This window comes from Urocitellus parryii, chromosome 1 (genome assembly GCF_045843805.1).
Source record: "Urocitellus parryii isolate mUroPar1 chromosome 1, mUroPar1.hap1, whole genome shotgun sequence".
Lineage (NCBI taxonomy): Eukaryota > Metazoa > Chordata > Mammalia > Rodentia > Sciuridae > Urocitellus > Urocitellus parryii.
Genome location: NC_135531.1, coordinates 254,453,361 through 254,469,557, shown reverse-complemented (window position 1 = coordinate 254,469,557; position 16,197 = coordinate 254,453,361). Strand labels below are relative to the sequence as shown.

Sequence of the window (16,197 nt, the reverse complement as noted above, 5' to 3'; positions counted from 1 at the left end):
GTTGGGATGGGAGGGGGCTCTGCGGAGAGCGCGGGAGGCAGGTGGCAGAGCGGGAGTGGGTCCGAGCGGGCGTCGCACATACACGTACACACTCCATGTAGTACTCAGGGACAGATGTGCGAACATCTGGGGTAAGAAGATGGCCTCTGAATCTTCACAGCCTCTCCTGCTTCACACAGCACACAGAACCTTAAGTTGTGTGTGTGTGCGTGCCTGTTTGTGGTTGTGTGCCAGTGTGCGCGCACTCGCGCGCCGGGGCCTACAGGAGTCGGCGCCTGAATACATAATATACGGTGGGCTTTCTCTGTGCGCGCGCGCGCGGACACATACACACAGAGCAAATCACATAAACATACATAATTTACACAGCATCCAGGTCTGTGAGAGGTAATTTAATTTTGCTTCAAAGATGGGAATTTATTAAGGCAAAAAAGCAATGGGAGGCCAGAAAAATCTCCCTAAGTCGGACCTGTACCCATTCCTTGGATACGATTTGCAGCTGCCTGTAGACCCGTTACAGCAGAGAAAGAGCTGCAAAGGGTTGGATTTGTGTGGCAAAGGCGTACCTCTGTCTTTCTCTCCTTCAAAAACCGAAACCAGAACCCAAACACCACAGCTTAAAGTGGCTGTATGTGGGTGTAGGGGAAGAGGTGAGAACCAGTTTACTGGTTGCAAAGCTTCTCCTTTAGGATCTTAGCCAGTGTGCTGCTAAGAGGCCCCGGGAGGCAGCAGGGAGTTAGCCCCACCACTGAGGCCATATCTTTGAAGTAAGTGCCTTGTGATTGAGGCATTTCCAGAAGTGCCCCCCCTTCCTCCCCCACCCCATACACTTTTCCCTTATCCTCAATCACCTGTGGCAGCTGCTAAGAGTTGTGTTGTCAGATTCCAGACTGTTCTTAGAGAGGAGAGAAGCTCACCCTGGAGAGTGGCCCCAAGAAGGAAAGACTACCCTCGCTGGATCCCTGAAATCCGAGATGTCTTCTCAGGGACTGTACCCCTTGCACTCCCGAAAAATGCTGGCCCAGGACTATTCTGGGCCTCACAGTGCTTATCTCTGCAGTCTATGTCCACACACCCTTTTTGGCAAGGCTTGAGTTCAAATTCCACTCAAAACTTTCAAACCACTTCACAAAAGTGAGAGACCTTTGAGGGCCATTCAGTTGTTTTATCTAATAATTTAAAAGAAGAATGCATATAACTTACTTTCTCAGAAAAAAACTCGGATGCAGGAAGGAGAGCAGAGGCCACCAACCACCTTGGTGGCCAGCAGTGCCCAGTTGGAAAGCCCCTATCTCAGCCATAATCCAACTTGTTCCACTAGCCTGAGCCCTGGAATTTTGAGGCATATCTAACTCCTTCTGCAAAGAATCCACTGCATATGAAAATCCAAACTAGACTTGTCTTTCCCAAGCCCTTCAGTTAACATTGCTCAATGTAGCTAGGAGGAGGGAATGCAAATGATTTATATTTCACTGGCTAGGTTGAAGAAACTCAAGGGAGATGTGTTCTGCTTCAAGACAGGAAAAAAAAAATCCCCAAAAACTGTAATGAAAAGGCTTTGTAGTATTTTTAAACCTTTGATTCAGTCCATATGTGACATCTGAACACCGCCAAATTCTGTTACAACACACATACACACACACACACACACATACACACAGACATACACAGACATACACACAGACATACACACACTCATAGCAGGAGAGAAAAGTTGGGTTTTAGCAGCCTTGGTGGGGTAGTGAGGGTTGGCTGGGATCTCTCTTTAATATTGAGTATTGAGGGAGTCTTTTCCTGAGCCATACTGCGTGGCCTTCCTGCATTAGCCATTGCGTTTAAAGTGGAAACCATGTTGAAATGAATAGAAAAAAAAAAAAAACTTTGAGGGGCTTACCTGGTTGGCCTCTCACTTCGTGTCCTGAAAAGTAGAGAGCTAAGAAAACCCAGGTGAGAGGAAACAAATCCATTTTGGAGAAGGAGGCTTTCTCCAGGGCTGGGTTGGTAAGATTCTTGTTTAATTATAAGTCTTTGTGTTTTTTCTTTTATTTTCTTCCTGGCAGTGTCTTCTGCAAAGGTTTCTAGTGGTCAGCGTTTCTCTCCTGGGTCTTGGCGGCCCGTCTTCACCTTTATTCTCGTCGGAATCCCCACCTCACCAGGAGGAGGGTAGCTTCTGAAATCGGCAGTGAGGGAGCAAGCCGGGAAGAGGGGACCGGTTTCCTCTCAAAAACAAAACGCATCTAGGTTCTCTTCAGTTCCTCAAAGTGTCATTTCCTTTATCCTATAACATCACGAGTATTTCCCGAAAGCCCAACGTAAAATAATAATAATAATAATAATAAAAATCAAAGCCAAGACTTGCCTTGGGCATCACACGGCCCCAGGCAGCTGTGTGATCTCAGAGGCGTAAACTGACACACATCCCCGGGCACCCGGACCGACACGCGGGCGGAGGCACCACGGCCGGACAGACCGTGTGGGAGGCGGCCGCCCCGCTCTTGTCCTCGCCGGGTTCCCCTAGCGGGAGCCTCCCCCAACGGCTACACCCGCTTGGCCAGCCTCTCAAGGGGAGTGTGAGGAAGGAAGCTGCTGGTGCTGCGGCTGCGGCTGCTAGCGCTGCTGGTGCTGCTGCTGGTGCGGCGGCGGCGGGGATCGCCTGGGAGTGAGCGAGCCCCTCTCCGAGTTCGCTAGCGCCCGCCCTCACCTCCACCTCGCCCAGCGCCTCGCCGAGTGTCTGAGCGTCTGAGGATGTGCTGGGGGCAGGCTGCGGGCTGCTGCCTCGCTCGCCTTCTCTGCCTCCCCTCCGGCTCCCCCCTGCCTTTTCAGGCCGAGCAGCATGTGGATGTCAGAGCCGCGGCAGAGCTATCCGATTACGCGCCGGCTCAGGGCCCGCCCCTTCTGTGTTCCTGATTAAAGAGGCAGCCGCGGAGACGCGCGGCGCAGAGCCGAGAGCCGCGGCACCCAGCTCCAGCGGGGCGGAGGCGGAGGCGGCTCCCCCCACTCCCTGGCCGCCGCCGGATCAAAGTTAAGGCAGCCCGCACCCGCCCGCCCCTCTCCCACTCCGCACCTTCAGGCCGCCCAGCGCACCTCTGCGCCTGGCCCTCGGTGCATCACGCCCCGGGGAAGGAGCGCCCCTGGGCACCTCCAGGGCGCTCTGCCCTTGGCCGCACCGCGCCTGCCGGAGGGAAACTCCACGGAACCGGGGGAATTCCTCGTTCCCCCTAAATTCCGTGACTCCGATGCCACACACGCAGCACCCAACACAATGCCACGCGCAAGGGCGTGATGAGAGGAGTTGGGTGGCGTACGATGTTTGGGGTAGGGAACCAGTCGCCACCTTAGCCATGTGTTCGCACAGGCAGCAGTGCGTGGCGGCGACACACACCGTCAGCCCGGGATGAATAAACCCCCAAACACTCCTTGCGTTTACTACTCAGATCCTTTGTTGTGTCCCAAACAGCCTCCGGCGCTCTTTAGTTGTGCCTGAGCTCTTAACTTGTAACTATCACAAGAAAGGCTTTTCTTCTATAAAGAATTTCTTCAGGTAATTAAATTGAACTCATCCCAGGTCTACCACCCACAAGATTTCTCCTCAAAAGGCTACTGTAACGACTTCGGTTCAAATTTCCTTCATGGAAATGTGGTCACGACGTTGAGAAAAAGAAAACAGCATTATGCCAAATATTTTTCAGTGGAGGCGTTAAAACTGTTTAGATGGAGCTGCAAGCTAACAGTTGGGGAAATACTTGGATCTTTGTTTCTGAGAATGATTCCAGGGGTTCCCAACTGACTTGTTCACTGGGTACCTATTACTATACCATCACACTCAAAAGCAACAGCTAAAATAAAGCCCTGCCCATATCCTTTTCTGCCTGACCGAAGATTAAGAAAAATCAAGTCTGGGTGACAAGAAGCACACACATCTGACTACACCATTTTCTACTTCCCTTGTGCTTGTGGATTCTTCTGGGTGGTTTCCCTCCTTATCTGGACTTGCCATTAGCTTTGTTTATCACTTTTAGTGTTTGAAAAATCTGTAACTCCCACTTAACTGTTATTTACACTGAGATAACCAAAACAAAATTGAATCAGAAGTGATTTGCAACTAGTTGAGCCAAGCCATAGAGGGATTTTACAGTGGAAATCCACAGGCTGAGTATCACACTGTTAATCTTAGATGCCTGGATGCAAAATGGCAGGTATCAGACACTGAGTTCCTCCAGGAGAGCATCTCCACTCCCACCTCAAGGCTGCCTTTCATTCCCTTCACTCTCCTTTTCTCTTTCTCCCTTCCTCTTTCCTTCCTTTCTAGGCTTCAAAGCACACCCATATTATTAAAACCACAGATTTAGATTTTTTCCTCTTAAACTTCAATTGTAAAGAATGACTCCCAGCTCCAAATATTTGATGAAGAGGCAGTCTGGGTTTAGAACCTTAAGCAAAGATCTCAGCTTATGTCATTGCTAATCAAAGGACAAATAACACTATCTGCAGTGACAGTCCCTGAATGCAGAGGGTCATTTAGTTTCACCTCCCTACCACTCATCAGACATGCCAAACCATTCTAGCAAGTGCCTGACATGGGAGAATCCTGTTTCTGAGAACACTATAGCCAGATTAGATGAAGAGCATTGTGGAGAGAGGAGAGAGAGAGAGAAAGGAAACCAAAGCCACTTGGGAAGCCATAGGAATGACAACTCTGGACTTCCTGCTTTGGTTTCCTCCAGGGTCCTCAGTGTGAGTAGGGAGAAGTCAGAGGCTATTTCAATATTCTTTTCCTGGACCCTGCTCCCAGCATTAGCATTTTCACTTTTCAGAGGTGTCCTAAAGGGGGAGCTGATTTACTTCCTGGGAGCCTCCGGGATGCTGCTGCAGGACTTTTCAACAGTCCCTTTTAGCAGAGGCCTCATTTCCTGCAGTTGGGTGGGGGAGAGCCTTAGGTTCAGAGTCTGGGGACTCCAAGGAACTAGAGCATTTTCCAGACCTCTAGGGGGCAGCACTCAATAAATAATGCTAACCACCTACAGCCACAGGCCTGGCGTTGCTTTTGCTTCCAAGAGCTCAAAGTCTTTCATCAGACCAGGTAAAACTCAGAATGAAGCTCCCTTTCCTACAGCCCATTCTGAACAAGACCTCACCAGCCCAGGGAAGGGATTAGGATTGCTTTAACCCAAGGCTTCTAAGGACTCTTGGGAATGTGAAAATGCCACATGGAAAAGAAATCTTTAGGGAAATTCTCCAGACTGGGGCTGGCTCAGACCTGCCAGCCTTGTTTTTGTCTAGACTGGAATCCCAGGGGTTTGGCTGCAGTTGGTTTGGTTTTGACCAGAGGCAAGGTAATGAAGAGCTGGGTGCTATACTTTTTCATACTGCATGAGTCTGCTTATCTGTGACCCATAGGAAGCCTCCCTACTAATAGGCCAGTATTTGCACTGGAAAAAATAGGTTTGAACAGAAACACTGGACTGGCTAGAAAACAGCTAAACTAGTGATGCTGGTATTACTAGTGACATCACTCACTCACCTAGGATGTTTCATGTTATTATCCTTAATTGTGAAATAATAACAGATAATCCCATCCTACATTCCATTCCTTTGACGGAAAGGGATGTGGGGGAACATAAAACAGATTAGTAAATGATGCTAAGAGAACGCTGTCATCTTGCTACACCCTAGTGGAAAGTTGGGTGTTCCCAGCTAGACATTCCCAAACCTGGAGGTGTTTCAGAATCACCTAGGGCAAGTGCTAAAAATTCAGATCCTTGAACTTTCTCCTATAGCTTAGATTCCTTAGGTCTGGAGTGATGCCTGGGAATCTGTATTTTTAGCATATATTTATGTGATGCTGATGCAAAGGCCCATAGGTCAGGTTTTTGCATAATAATTCTGATATGTTATATTTACACACAGACTTAATATATGCTCTTCTGTTGAAAGACATTTGGACAAGCATTTTTCACGTATCCTCTCTGGCCACTTTTCAGATATGGGATAGATGTTTTAAGTTTCTGAGAGAAACTACAAGGACGTATCCTTGAAAATGTCCCAGTGGTGGGATTTCTAGCTTTACCTTGTGACTTTTAGTAGCAGCAGCATGGAACCTGCTTGAAAACACCTAACAGCTCACCTCATGGGGGTGGGAGGTTTGCAGGGACATGTTCAAAGGACAGGTTTTCAGGATTTATGGAGCTGGATCCAGCCCTTTCCTCACCAACCCTGGTAGCTACTAGAGGCTTGTTTTAGGTCTGGCTTTCCATCTGTGTTCAGAACATTGTACTTACTAAGTGTTCATGGATGCATGACTATGCAGGAGGTATGGAAGCAAGACAGACATTGGGGTCTTGCCTCCTGGGAATGCAGCATCTAAAAGCTCCAGAAGTTTCATGCTTCCCCAATAGATACTGCCTGTCACATGTCACATGGTGCTTCTCTTATCTGAGCCCTAATATCGACAAGCTCTCACCCTGAAAGGGGGAGATAGGAGACATAATTGCGTCGTAATCTGTAATTTACCACACTGCCTTTGTTAATGTTTAGCTACATCTGTCTTGGAAGAAAAGCTTTAGTTAAAATGTAATAGGTCCTCTTTTTTTTTTTTTTTTTTTTTTTCTCCTCTCTTGTTTGACATGAAGTCCAGGTTCTGGTCAACAGGGTTTTTTTCCCTCCTTGAAAATAATCAACAATGTTTTTCAACATACTTCAACACTGCCTAGTAATTTCTTTTTGACATCAACTTTGGTAGGTTTCCAGAATCATTGCAGATTTTCAAAAACTATTGAAATCTCTTTCACTCCAAACTGTCTTCTTCGGAAATAGACACTAGATCTGGGAGGAGGGAAATTTATACATGAAAAAACAACAAAAGCAGCAGCAAAATGTGCAAAATTCATTCAAACATCCCTGGAATTTTTGGTAAAAGGAATTGAAAAGGCCAAATTGTTTCCCTTCTGCTACTCTAATTTTTTATCCTTTTGGAACTTCAGTGTACCAGAAAAGATCCACATGACCCTTTGCTTTGGAGCAGCACTTCCCAGTACAACTTTCTGCACTAATGGAGATATCTATACTTTTCACACTGCTTTTCGGTATTTGAAATATGGCTTGCATGTGCAAGTGACAGAATTTTAGGTTGATTTAATCTTATTAATTTGAATTTATGTTGTGCTTTCCAGCTACCATGTGGATCAAATCTGCTTTTGATAATCAAAGGAACAGAGATGGATGGAAATCCACACCTTCTATAAATCTGAGGCTACCACACTTGTTCACCAAGAAGGGAATCCCAGCATGAGTGGAAGCAGAAGATGCTAGATGTCTACTTGGTTAGGAAAGAGAAGGACTAACTCATTCTGTTGTCTGTCATCCTGTGTCCCTTCTCTTGTCTCTTGGATGACTTTTCCAGAATATTCACAGTGAATCAGGGCCTTCCTAGTGCTTCTGGGGCTCCTGGCCTCAGTTCCAGTAAACAGAAAACACCACAGAGAACCTGGTGAGGGCACTGGAAACCTTGAGGTCAGGGTAGATGATGGTAGGTCTCAGCTGTACTTGAAAAGTCTGTTAACCACATTGGGACTGTTTCCTCACTTACAGAATGAGGGAATAGTTTGAGCCCTATCTGGTTTTGGATTTTGGCTACAGGTCTTTTCTGACTCCATTCTCACTGACTCCATCCTTAGTTCTATTGGTCACCCCAAGCAATCTGAAATTAATAATCATTTATCCTTAAGATGTTAATGTGTGGATGGGACTTAATTGGCTATTCCACCATCAAGTATTTGTACTGATACCTTTTCTTCAAGAGTAATAGCGAGTCTGTTAGGTGTTTTGAAAGGAATTTCAATGAGATATTTTTGAATAAAAGATTTTTCTAGACCTCCCCACAATGATTCCAGTTGGCAATCACAAAGGCCAAGAATTTATTTGTTATTTCCCAGCACTTACAGATTGTGCAATTGGAAAATTTAGGGTTATAGCCTGAATTTATTTTTATCATTTAGGAAAATCTTATTTTGTGTTGGAAATTCCCATTCTCTTACTAAAATCAAAGGTTAATTTTTCTTGGAAACTTGACTTTTGCATACATGGTGCACATTGCTTTTTCTTCATCTGCACGCATACAAATCCTATCAAACTCCCACAGATTTGTAAGGGATTTTTTTTGTTGTTTGCTATTGCTGTTTTCAAATTTGCAACCTGTGACTTATGGTGCCTTAATTAGACATCTACATGTCAGGTGATTGTTACATTATGATGGCAAGAGCTACTAATTTGAGCATGAAAGTTGTGATGGAAAGGCAGGAGTCAGGGAGCTGACCTTTTGCTATTGAGGATACTCCAGGGTGGGTTAATTCACACCCACCATAGTCATTAGTTCTCACTCTCCTCCTCATATTTACTCCTACACAGTTTACTGAGCTGCCAATCAACCCTTAGTATCCGGATGAGTGCACTGATGGGGAGGGGGCTTGAGATGGTGCTTGCTTCTGCAGGGACCAAGAAATTATTTATAGAGACAGTTTCCTTTTCAGTCTCCAGACTTAGATTCTTAGATTTCTAAGTTTAAAAAATACAGAGGGGGAAAAGTAGTATATCTACATTAGAAAAAATTCAAACTGCACAAAAAGGTATTTAATGAAAACATAGTTCCTGTCCTCCACCTCACGTTTTGCAGCTTGCCTTCCCACTGATACACATTTGGGGACTCCTCCTGGAGATATTGAGACTAAACTTCAAGTTCAGCAAAGACGCATTTGATGTTTTTCTCTAGCTTGCTTTCTTCTCTTTCCCTCCCTCTCCTCTGCTAAAGCCCAAAGTAGTAATGATCTTAACAGCCAGTAGGGGGCAGCTGTGACCAAAAAAGGAAACTACAAGTGAAAATGAACTCAAATCTTAGAGGAAGAGATGCAAAAGGAAATAAAAGGAATGCCAAAGAGAAAGGTGAAAAGATACAAGATAAACCCAGCACAAAATAAAAGGAAGTGGAGAATGAGGTAACAGTATTAAAAAGCTAAAGAAAGTGTGTCTGTGTGTGTGTGTGTGTGTGTGTGTGTGTGTGTGAGAGAGAGAGAGAGAGAGAGAGAGAGAGAGAGAGAGAGAGAGAGAGAGAGAGAGAATGTGTGTGTTAGAAAGAGAGCGAGCAATTTTGAAAGGCCAAAAGATTATATAAGGTGTGTGTATGTGTGTATGTTTGTTTAAAAAAAAATCTGTAGAACTTGAATTGGTTAAATATGAGCAGAAGCAGGGGGTTATCTTTTTCTGAACCAGAAGGCATTTATGGGGCTGGACTTTAACTTCTCAGCATTATGCTGAAGGGTTCTGAGTGCCCTGTGTCCATTGGGCTTGGGATGTGAGGGTGGGCGTGGAAAGGAGCAGCCCCTTCCTTTACAGAATGCTTAAGAATATTCCTAGGCTCATAAGGCAGCAGAATGAGCCTGACTACCAAGGGGTATTTCTATTTCTCTGTGCAGCAAAACTCAGAAATGAGGGAATGGCTTTTCTTTTGAAGCTGACGTGGTAATCAAAGTGCTTTCAGGTGTACTTCAGGCAAACCTCCCCTGATTTCAGCAGGTTAACTTCATTAAAGCTTCTAGTTACTTTAATGTTCTCTACCCAACCCCCAACCGGGTACATTAAGTGGAAACAAGCCCTCGTGGGAGTTCTGTACCCTAACGTTTTGCATCGTGAATGGAACACGGGGGCAATGTTTATGCTGGGAAAATATTAAATGGAAAATTGCTTCTAGAGCCTAATAAACACAATCACTTTTAGTTAATGTCTTCTTGTCTCTAATCGAAACTTCCCCTCCCCCAAAGTAAAAGAAATGACAAAAACTTTAGTAAGTCCTAATCTAGAGTCACCTGATAAAACTTGAAAGGCTTGAACATCCTGTTTGTGATTTGCTAAATCTGATTCAGAAGACAGAATACACCTAAATTCTACACCAGTGTCACTCTTCAAAATCTTATGAAAACTTTCCTATCAGAATCAAGGCACTGGATCTCAATTGCCCTTCATGGTTGCTGGATTCATATTATTTACTGAAAACTGAGGATGGGCAGGGACATTCTGGGAATGCTGTGGTTATTAAAGGAAAAGCAGGGGTCCATTTGACATAAGGAACCCCTAAACCGTGTGTCAGATGCATTCGGGGCAAGTGGGCACTGGAGTTTTGATGAATTAGGGTAGGTTGTAATGTGTGCTGTATTAAAACAGTGGTCATTTTGCAGAATTTGGGGTTTCCCCCAGAACCTAAAGTAAGAAGCTCTTTCTGATTTCATCTCTAGAAAGTTCCCCTTTTCTGGGGCATAGATTGTTGAAGTTTAGATTCCAAGAAGTTTTAAAATTTCTACTGCCATCATGACCAAACAAAAAAACCTCTCTGACCAAAAGCCATCTGCTTCCCTTTAAGTTACTACCCTCAAGTTTAATTACAAATTTACTTGTTTTTGTGTCTCTTTGTTAGACTTTAATAGGGACATAGAAGGCCAAAACATTGCCCATATCATTTCCTATTTCGTTGGATCATAATTTAGAAGAAATGTGTCTTTCAACACCACTGGAAGTGTTTTCCTCTTGCTGTATCTGACTGCTAGTGTTACTATAAAAAGCGTAGCTTCTTCTACACAGAGATCTCCCAGCCCTCGGAAAATGGAAACACTTTAGAGGAAAGGGGTATTCTAGGGAAAGACAATCTAATAATATTGGTCATTAATTTAACAATAGAGGATGATATATCCTAGGGAACTCAGGCCCTCAACACCTGGCTTTTGGGTCGACACTTCATACCTTGTGTTAAATCCCTCCTTATCTCTATGATTCTATTTTAATGCTCATAAAAGGTATGTTGTTATTCCACACAATGGCCTTACCAAACCATTTGGGTAAATTGATACTCAATATAGAGCAGGGTATAATTTAGAGCCTTCAGTGAATCAAAAAAATATTCATTGAGCATTTATTATATGCCAAGCTCTGCATGGGTAGAATTATAGCCAACAGTACATTGGCCAACATGCCTGTTTTCAGTAGATTTACTTTTAGACCGCAATGAACAGGATTGTTTCAGATGGTGAGAGTGAATAGAAGAAAACAAAATAGTAAAATGTGATAGAGACCAGCAAACAGCAGACAGGAAATCTGGTTTAGCCTTTCTACTAACCAAGGGTCTAATATAAGCAAGTAACCCAGTTCAGGCTCAATCTCTCATCTTTAAGATAAGGACTTGTGGGGGGGGGGGAAAAAGAGGACAACAAAAAGAAAAAGGTAAGGGGTTGTGCAACATTGGTGTTTTTCAAAGTTTAGTCAGAGACTCATTAGTGGGTTGTAAAATCAATTTAGAAAAATATGATTGGCATTTAAAAAACTGTCACAGACAAGAATAAAATAAGAGGACATACTGTTTCATGAGACTTGTTTTTATATATACATGAATATGGAAATATGCATGTATATATGTGTTTCATATACACATGAACACAAATAAGAATTGTGTGTCATGTTTTTTTACTGGGTAGTAGTAAATCAAATGACCTCTAAAACATTTTTAAGCTTTCAAACTCTGATTCTATTGAATTTTTATAGCAATAGTCCAATGTAGCATAGTTTTTGCTTACTTTTACCTATCATAAAATAAATAGTGTTGCCCAAGGCTCCCAGTATTTAACTCAGCTTCAGGCATCATGATTGGTGCTTGATAAATGTTTTTCAAATTAATAGAAATGAGATTTATATACTAGATCTTATAATAAATATCGCAGCCTAACATGAATCATCCAAAAACTTACCAATTAACATATCAGAATAATTTATTATATTTTCCCAAATACCAACCTTACAAACCAAATTCAAAATGATATTGTCCTTTCTCCTGGTGATATTAGGAACTGCCTTTTCTTAGAATTATCAGAAACTCTGTGAAGACTAAAAGGGGAAAAAGAAAAAGCTTAAAATGTTCTTTTCCAAGTAGGGCACCCTGCCTTTTACCCTTTTATGACTGTAATCCAATAAACCCTTTGGACTGTTTAAAGAAAGAAAGGAATTAGTGGGGAAATTTTTCTATTTCTTGTCCTTGGGGACCCAGGTAATTCAGTCTTCCTAAAAATTCTTTTGACCTTGTGCGTTTTTCATTTGTTAAGTCACTTTCTGCATAGCAGCAATCTTACTTTAAAACAAACTTTTTCCTTACTTATGGTTTAAGTAGTAAGCTTTGTAGTCTCAGAATCATTTTTTTAAATTATGCATTTGATTAGAAATAGATGACCCAAGTCTTCCATCCTTCATCTCTGGGAACCCTTGTTGACATCCATTGGGAAGGAAGAATCGGACCGAGGAGATCCCATTGAGGAATCAATGATACATCATCCTTAAGAAAGGCAGAGTCAATGGACCCCTCTCAGAGCCCAATGCACATGGCCATGAGTTAATTTTCAAGTCCATTTCCTTAATTGCCTGCAAATCCATGGTCAGGCAAATTGACTCAGAGTTTAAGATTGCTGCACCCAACCTTCTGTAACCATGCCCTCCCACCTTCCCACAAGCAGAGCAGACACACACATACCAAGAAGAAACATCAGCAAGCCAGCACCCAAGACACTTTGGAGCTGTTCACCCAGTACATGCCAATGGCCATGGTCAAGTTTCCATGAAAGGGCACCTTGTTTCATGCAAAAACTCACTCTTCAGATAGAATGTAAGTAAGAAATCACATTGTTGTGATTCAAAGTGTATGATGAACAATCTAAAAAAAGGCGCTGTTTGAAGGAAGCCCATGTTTTAAAAGTGAATATGGATTTCAGGTAAGCTTAGACCGACATGAAACTAACTAAAGTATATTTGCTTGGAATTGACTGGAATGTCACTTTAGACTAAAACATGTAAAAACTATGACAAGCCTTTGCATCATTTTTGGTGTTTATTTGTATTGTCGTTATTAGTACTCCTGTTACTAGTAATGAATCGCCCAGGTCAGGGAAATTCAATGTCTTCACGTTTTTCTTTGCATTGACAACTACAAGTTGTAACAAATGCAAATCCATCCCATGTATTTCTTCAAGGCTTTCCAATTTTTTGTAGATTTTCTTATTGCAAAATCTCTAATAGAATAATTTTAATAATGACATTCTGGTGAAGATGTGCTAAGACTCGCAATTTTTTTTGGGGGGGCGGTTAGCTAATGTTAGCTGTGCTCATCATTCTGAGCTATGACACCCAAGTGACACTGAGCGATGGCAGCTTTCAGTTAAACAAATGCAAAGCTGTATTTAGGCTCTTTTGCAACATTGTGATGGGAAGAAATCAAAGCCTTTTTTGCTGCTATTTTTAAAAAACTCATCAGGGCAATTCCATCTGAATACTGTTACGATAGCTTTTGGATTATAATTCCTTGTTTAATGGTAACGTCCTCAAAGAAACCCCAGGTCCATTGAAAATGATTTTGAAAAATCAATTTGAACAAATGCTGCTATGGTGTTAGAGTAATAATAAAAAAGAATCTCGGAATCTCTAAAAAGGTTGTGGAGGAAGGTGTGTTTAAAGATGAAGAAAACAAGTAGAGCCAATGGACGGAGTGTCAAGTCTGGGATCCTAACTAAATGTTTTAGACAAGACCCTTTACCTCTTGCTAATTGCAAAATAAACAGATCCCCCTGCTCCAGAGTTGTTTAGACAGTCTTTCTGCCTACGGGTACAGGGATGTCAGTTTATTTATCACACAAAGAGTTGTTGCCTGAGCAGGAAATTAAACTCCAAACTTCTGACACAAAGTCCTGTACTCTTACCACGGGGCAAGGTTCAGATTCTAAACTCCAGCTCTGCCCACATTTTTCCACATAGTCTATTTACTCACATACCTACGAAAGAAAGAAAGAAAGAAAGAAAGAAAGAAAGAAAGAAAGAAAGAAAGAAAGAAAGAAAACCCCAAAACTAAACAAAACTTGGTAATAGATTCCAGTTGTAACATACTGCAATTTAGCATCAGCTGGCTAAACTAGGGTCTGTCACCAGGATGTTGATTTAAAACAACAGAGTAAAAACATGTCACACTACAGTAGCGTTTACTAAGCAATTAATTGCTGATGGGCATAGTTGGGGCCATGCAAAGATACAACTTTTCCTCTGGTGTCTGCATAAGCACAGATACCCCTAGACACACCAAGTTAGATGGCCAGTGAGCAAGACAGGCACAGTCCCAGGTGTAACATGCACAGATAGTAAGGTTATACTCTTGAGAGTGTGTCTGTGTGCATGACAGACCTCTTCCAGGATCAGGCAGACAGGGTGTACTTGGGTGGGGAGGTCCACCAGTTCTACTGGAAGCTAGGGTAAATAAACCAATTCCTATCTAAATTGGAAAAAGTTGCCATGATTTGTCATGCAACATGCTAAAAAATTAGAATATCTCAAATATATTCTTGTGGGTTATTGCCTCCTAAAAATAAAAATAAAAATAAAAATAAAATATCACTGTGGTTAGCTCAAGGAGGGATATGACAAAACCATCATTCGCCAGCCTTGCAGTCAGATTGTTATGGTTTGGATCTTACATGTCCCTCCAAAGGCCATGGGTTGAAGGCTTGGTTGCTGGCCTGTGGTGGTACTGGGAGGTGGCAGAGCCCTTAGGAGGTAGGACCCAGTGGAAGGAAGTTAGGTCATTGGAGTTATGCCCTTAAAGGGGATATTGGGACCCTGGACTTTCCCTGACTCTTGCTTCTCAGCTGCCAAAGGTTGAGCAGCTTCTTCTACCATGTGCTTCTACCATGTGCTCCCTGCCATAGGCCCAAAGTAATGGGACCAAGTGACTATGGTCTGAAACTATTAGCCAGAATAACTTTTCTTCCTTTTAAGTTGTTTTTTCTCAGGTACTTTGTCACAGTGGTGGAAAGCTAATACACATTTTACTTAATTCCTTGGATTTCTGATTGTTACTCTATAAAATAAGGTGGGGGATAGAATAGACTAGTCTTCTTAAAAAACGGTCTTCCTTTCACACCATGGATATTTATATCAATAATCCTCTTTCATTATGTGTTCTTTTATGAGGTGATTGGCTTTGTGTGATTGCAGGTGGTTTTGTATATTTTGGAAGATGGAGTCTGGCAATTTATAGGTTGGTATGAGTTGTCCTAAAGCTGCAGGAATGGGGCAGGAATGCAAACCTCAAGAAGGCCAAATGTCATGACCTTTCTGGGTAGAAACCAGTACAACTGCATACTTGACTGCCCCAGCATCTTGATATGGGCTAATGGCAAGGTCCCTTCCTGGTGGAGTGTTCTGTGAGTCATAGGACCAGAGGGCTCCTTGCCTGACCCATCTGGGAGACTGAGTAGTATAAGCAGAGTCCTGGCTACAGTTCTTTAAGAGACTATAGAAAGGAATTTTGGTATAGTGAAAAGTGAAGATCCTGGTGAACATAAGCCTTGTTTTGGAGATGATAGAGAAGTGTTCTATGGAGAACAACCCCAGGTTATTCCCTAAAACATAAGGGGGCTCAAACAGTGATATGAAACCACAGGCCAACGAGGAGGAGCAGTGCACTGGTGGAGGAACACAGGAGATTGCCCATCTGTTCAGGCATCTTCTGGGCAGGGCAATGGTCCTGAGAGAGACAATGTACTGGTCATGGGTGAGAGAGTTCAACAGATATAGATGGGTACCCTGCACATATGATCAAGTGACAGATCTGACTTCACCTACCTGCTGTCATGCAGGCAAAAGACAGAAACAAACGTGGAACACACACACACACACACACGCTCATGCAAAACCTTCAAAGTGCATCCACAGGGCACATCGTCCAAGGATAAGTTAACAGAAAACCAATTTGCATGCAACCAATGGTTGTGAAGGAAACAGATCTCCTCTGAGCACAGGGTACAAAAGCTTTGCTAGCAGGGAGAATGGGAGTCTCATCGATAATCTCGGGGAAGCCCGCTGGCAGAAGCTAAGCTCTTACAGTATGACCTATTGGATTTATTTTAACTTTTTTCCCTGTGCTGGGACTGAACCCAGGACCTTGTGCATGCTAGGCAAGTACTCTACCACTGAGCCACACCTTTAGCCCCTGGACTTATTTTAAATAAATCACTAAAGAAATTCAGGGTAGTGGGGAAGCAGAGTGGGGGTGGGGAGAAGTCATGCACCAGCAAGCAAATGAGCAAACAAAAGCAAGTGCTTCCTGAATTCCAGCCCAGACTGTCCTCTTCC

At 43.2% G+C, this 16,197-nt stretch overlaps 1 protein-coding gene across 2 annotated transcripts in view; it reads right to left on the bottom strand.

Annotated features, from left to right (window-relative positions):
- The window catches only part of Nrp2 (neuropilin 2), a 115,502-nt gene extending 112,747 nt beyond the window's left edge, over positions 1–2,755 (bottom strand). For both annotated transcript variants that reach the window (XM_026394577.2, XM_026394579.2), the window contains exon 1: positions 1,895–2,755. In XM_026394577.2, the coding sequence (XP_026250362.1) occupies positions 1,895–1,967 (73 nt within the window). In that variant the 5' untranslated portion in view covers positions 1,968–2,755. The remainder of the gene's footprint in view (positions 1–1,894) is intronic.
- Positions 2,756–16,197: the final 13,442 nt, after the last annotated feature.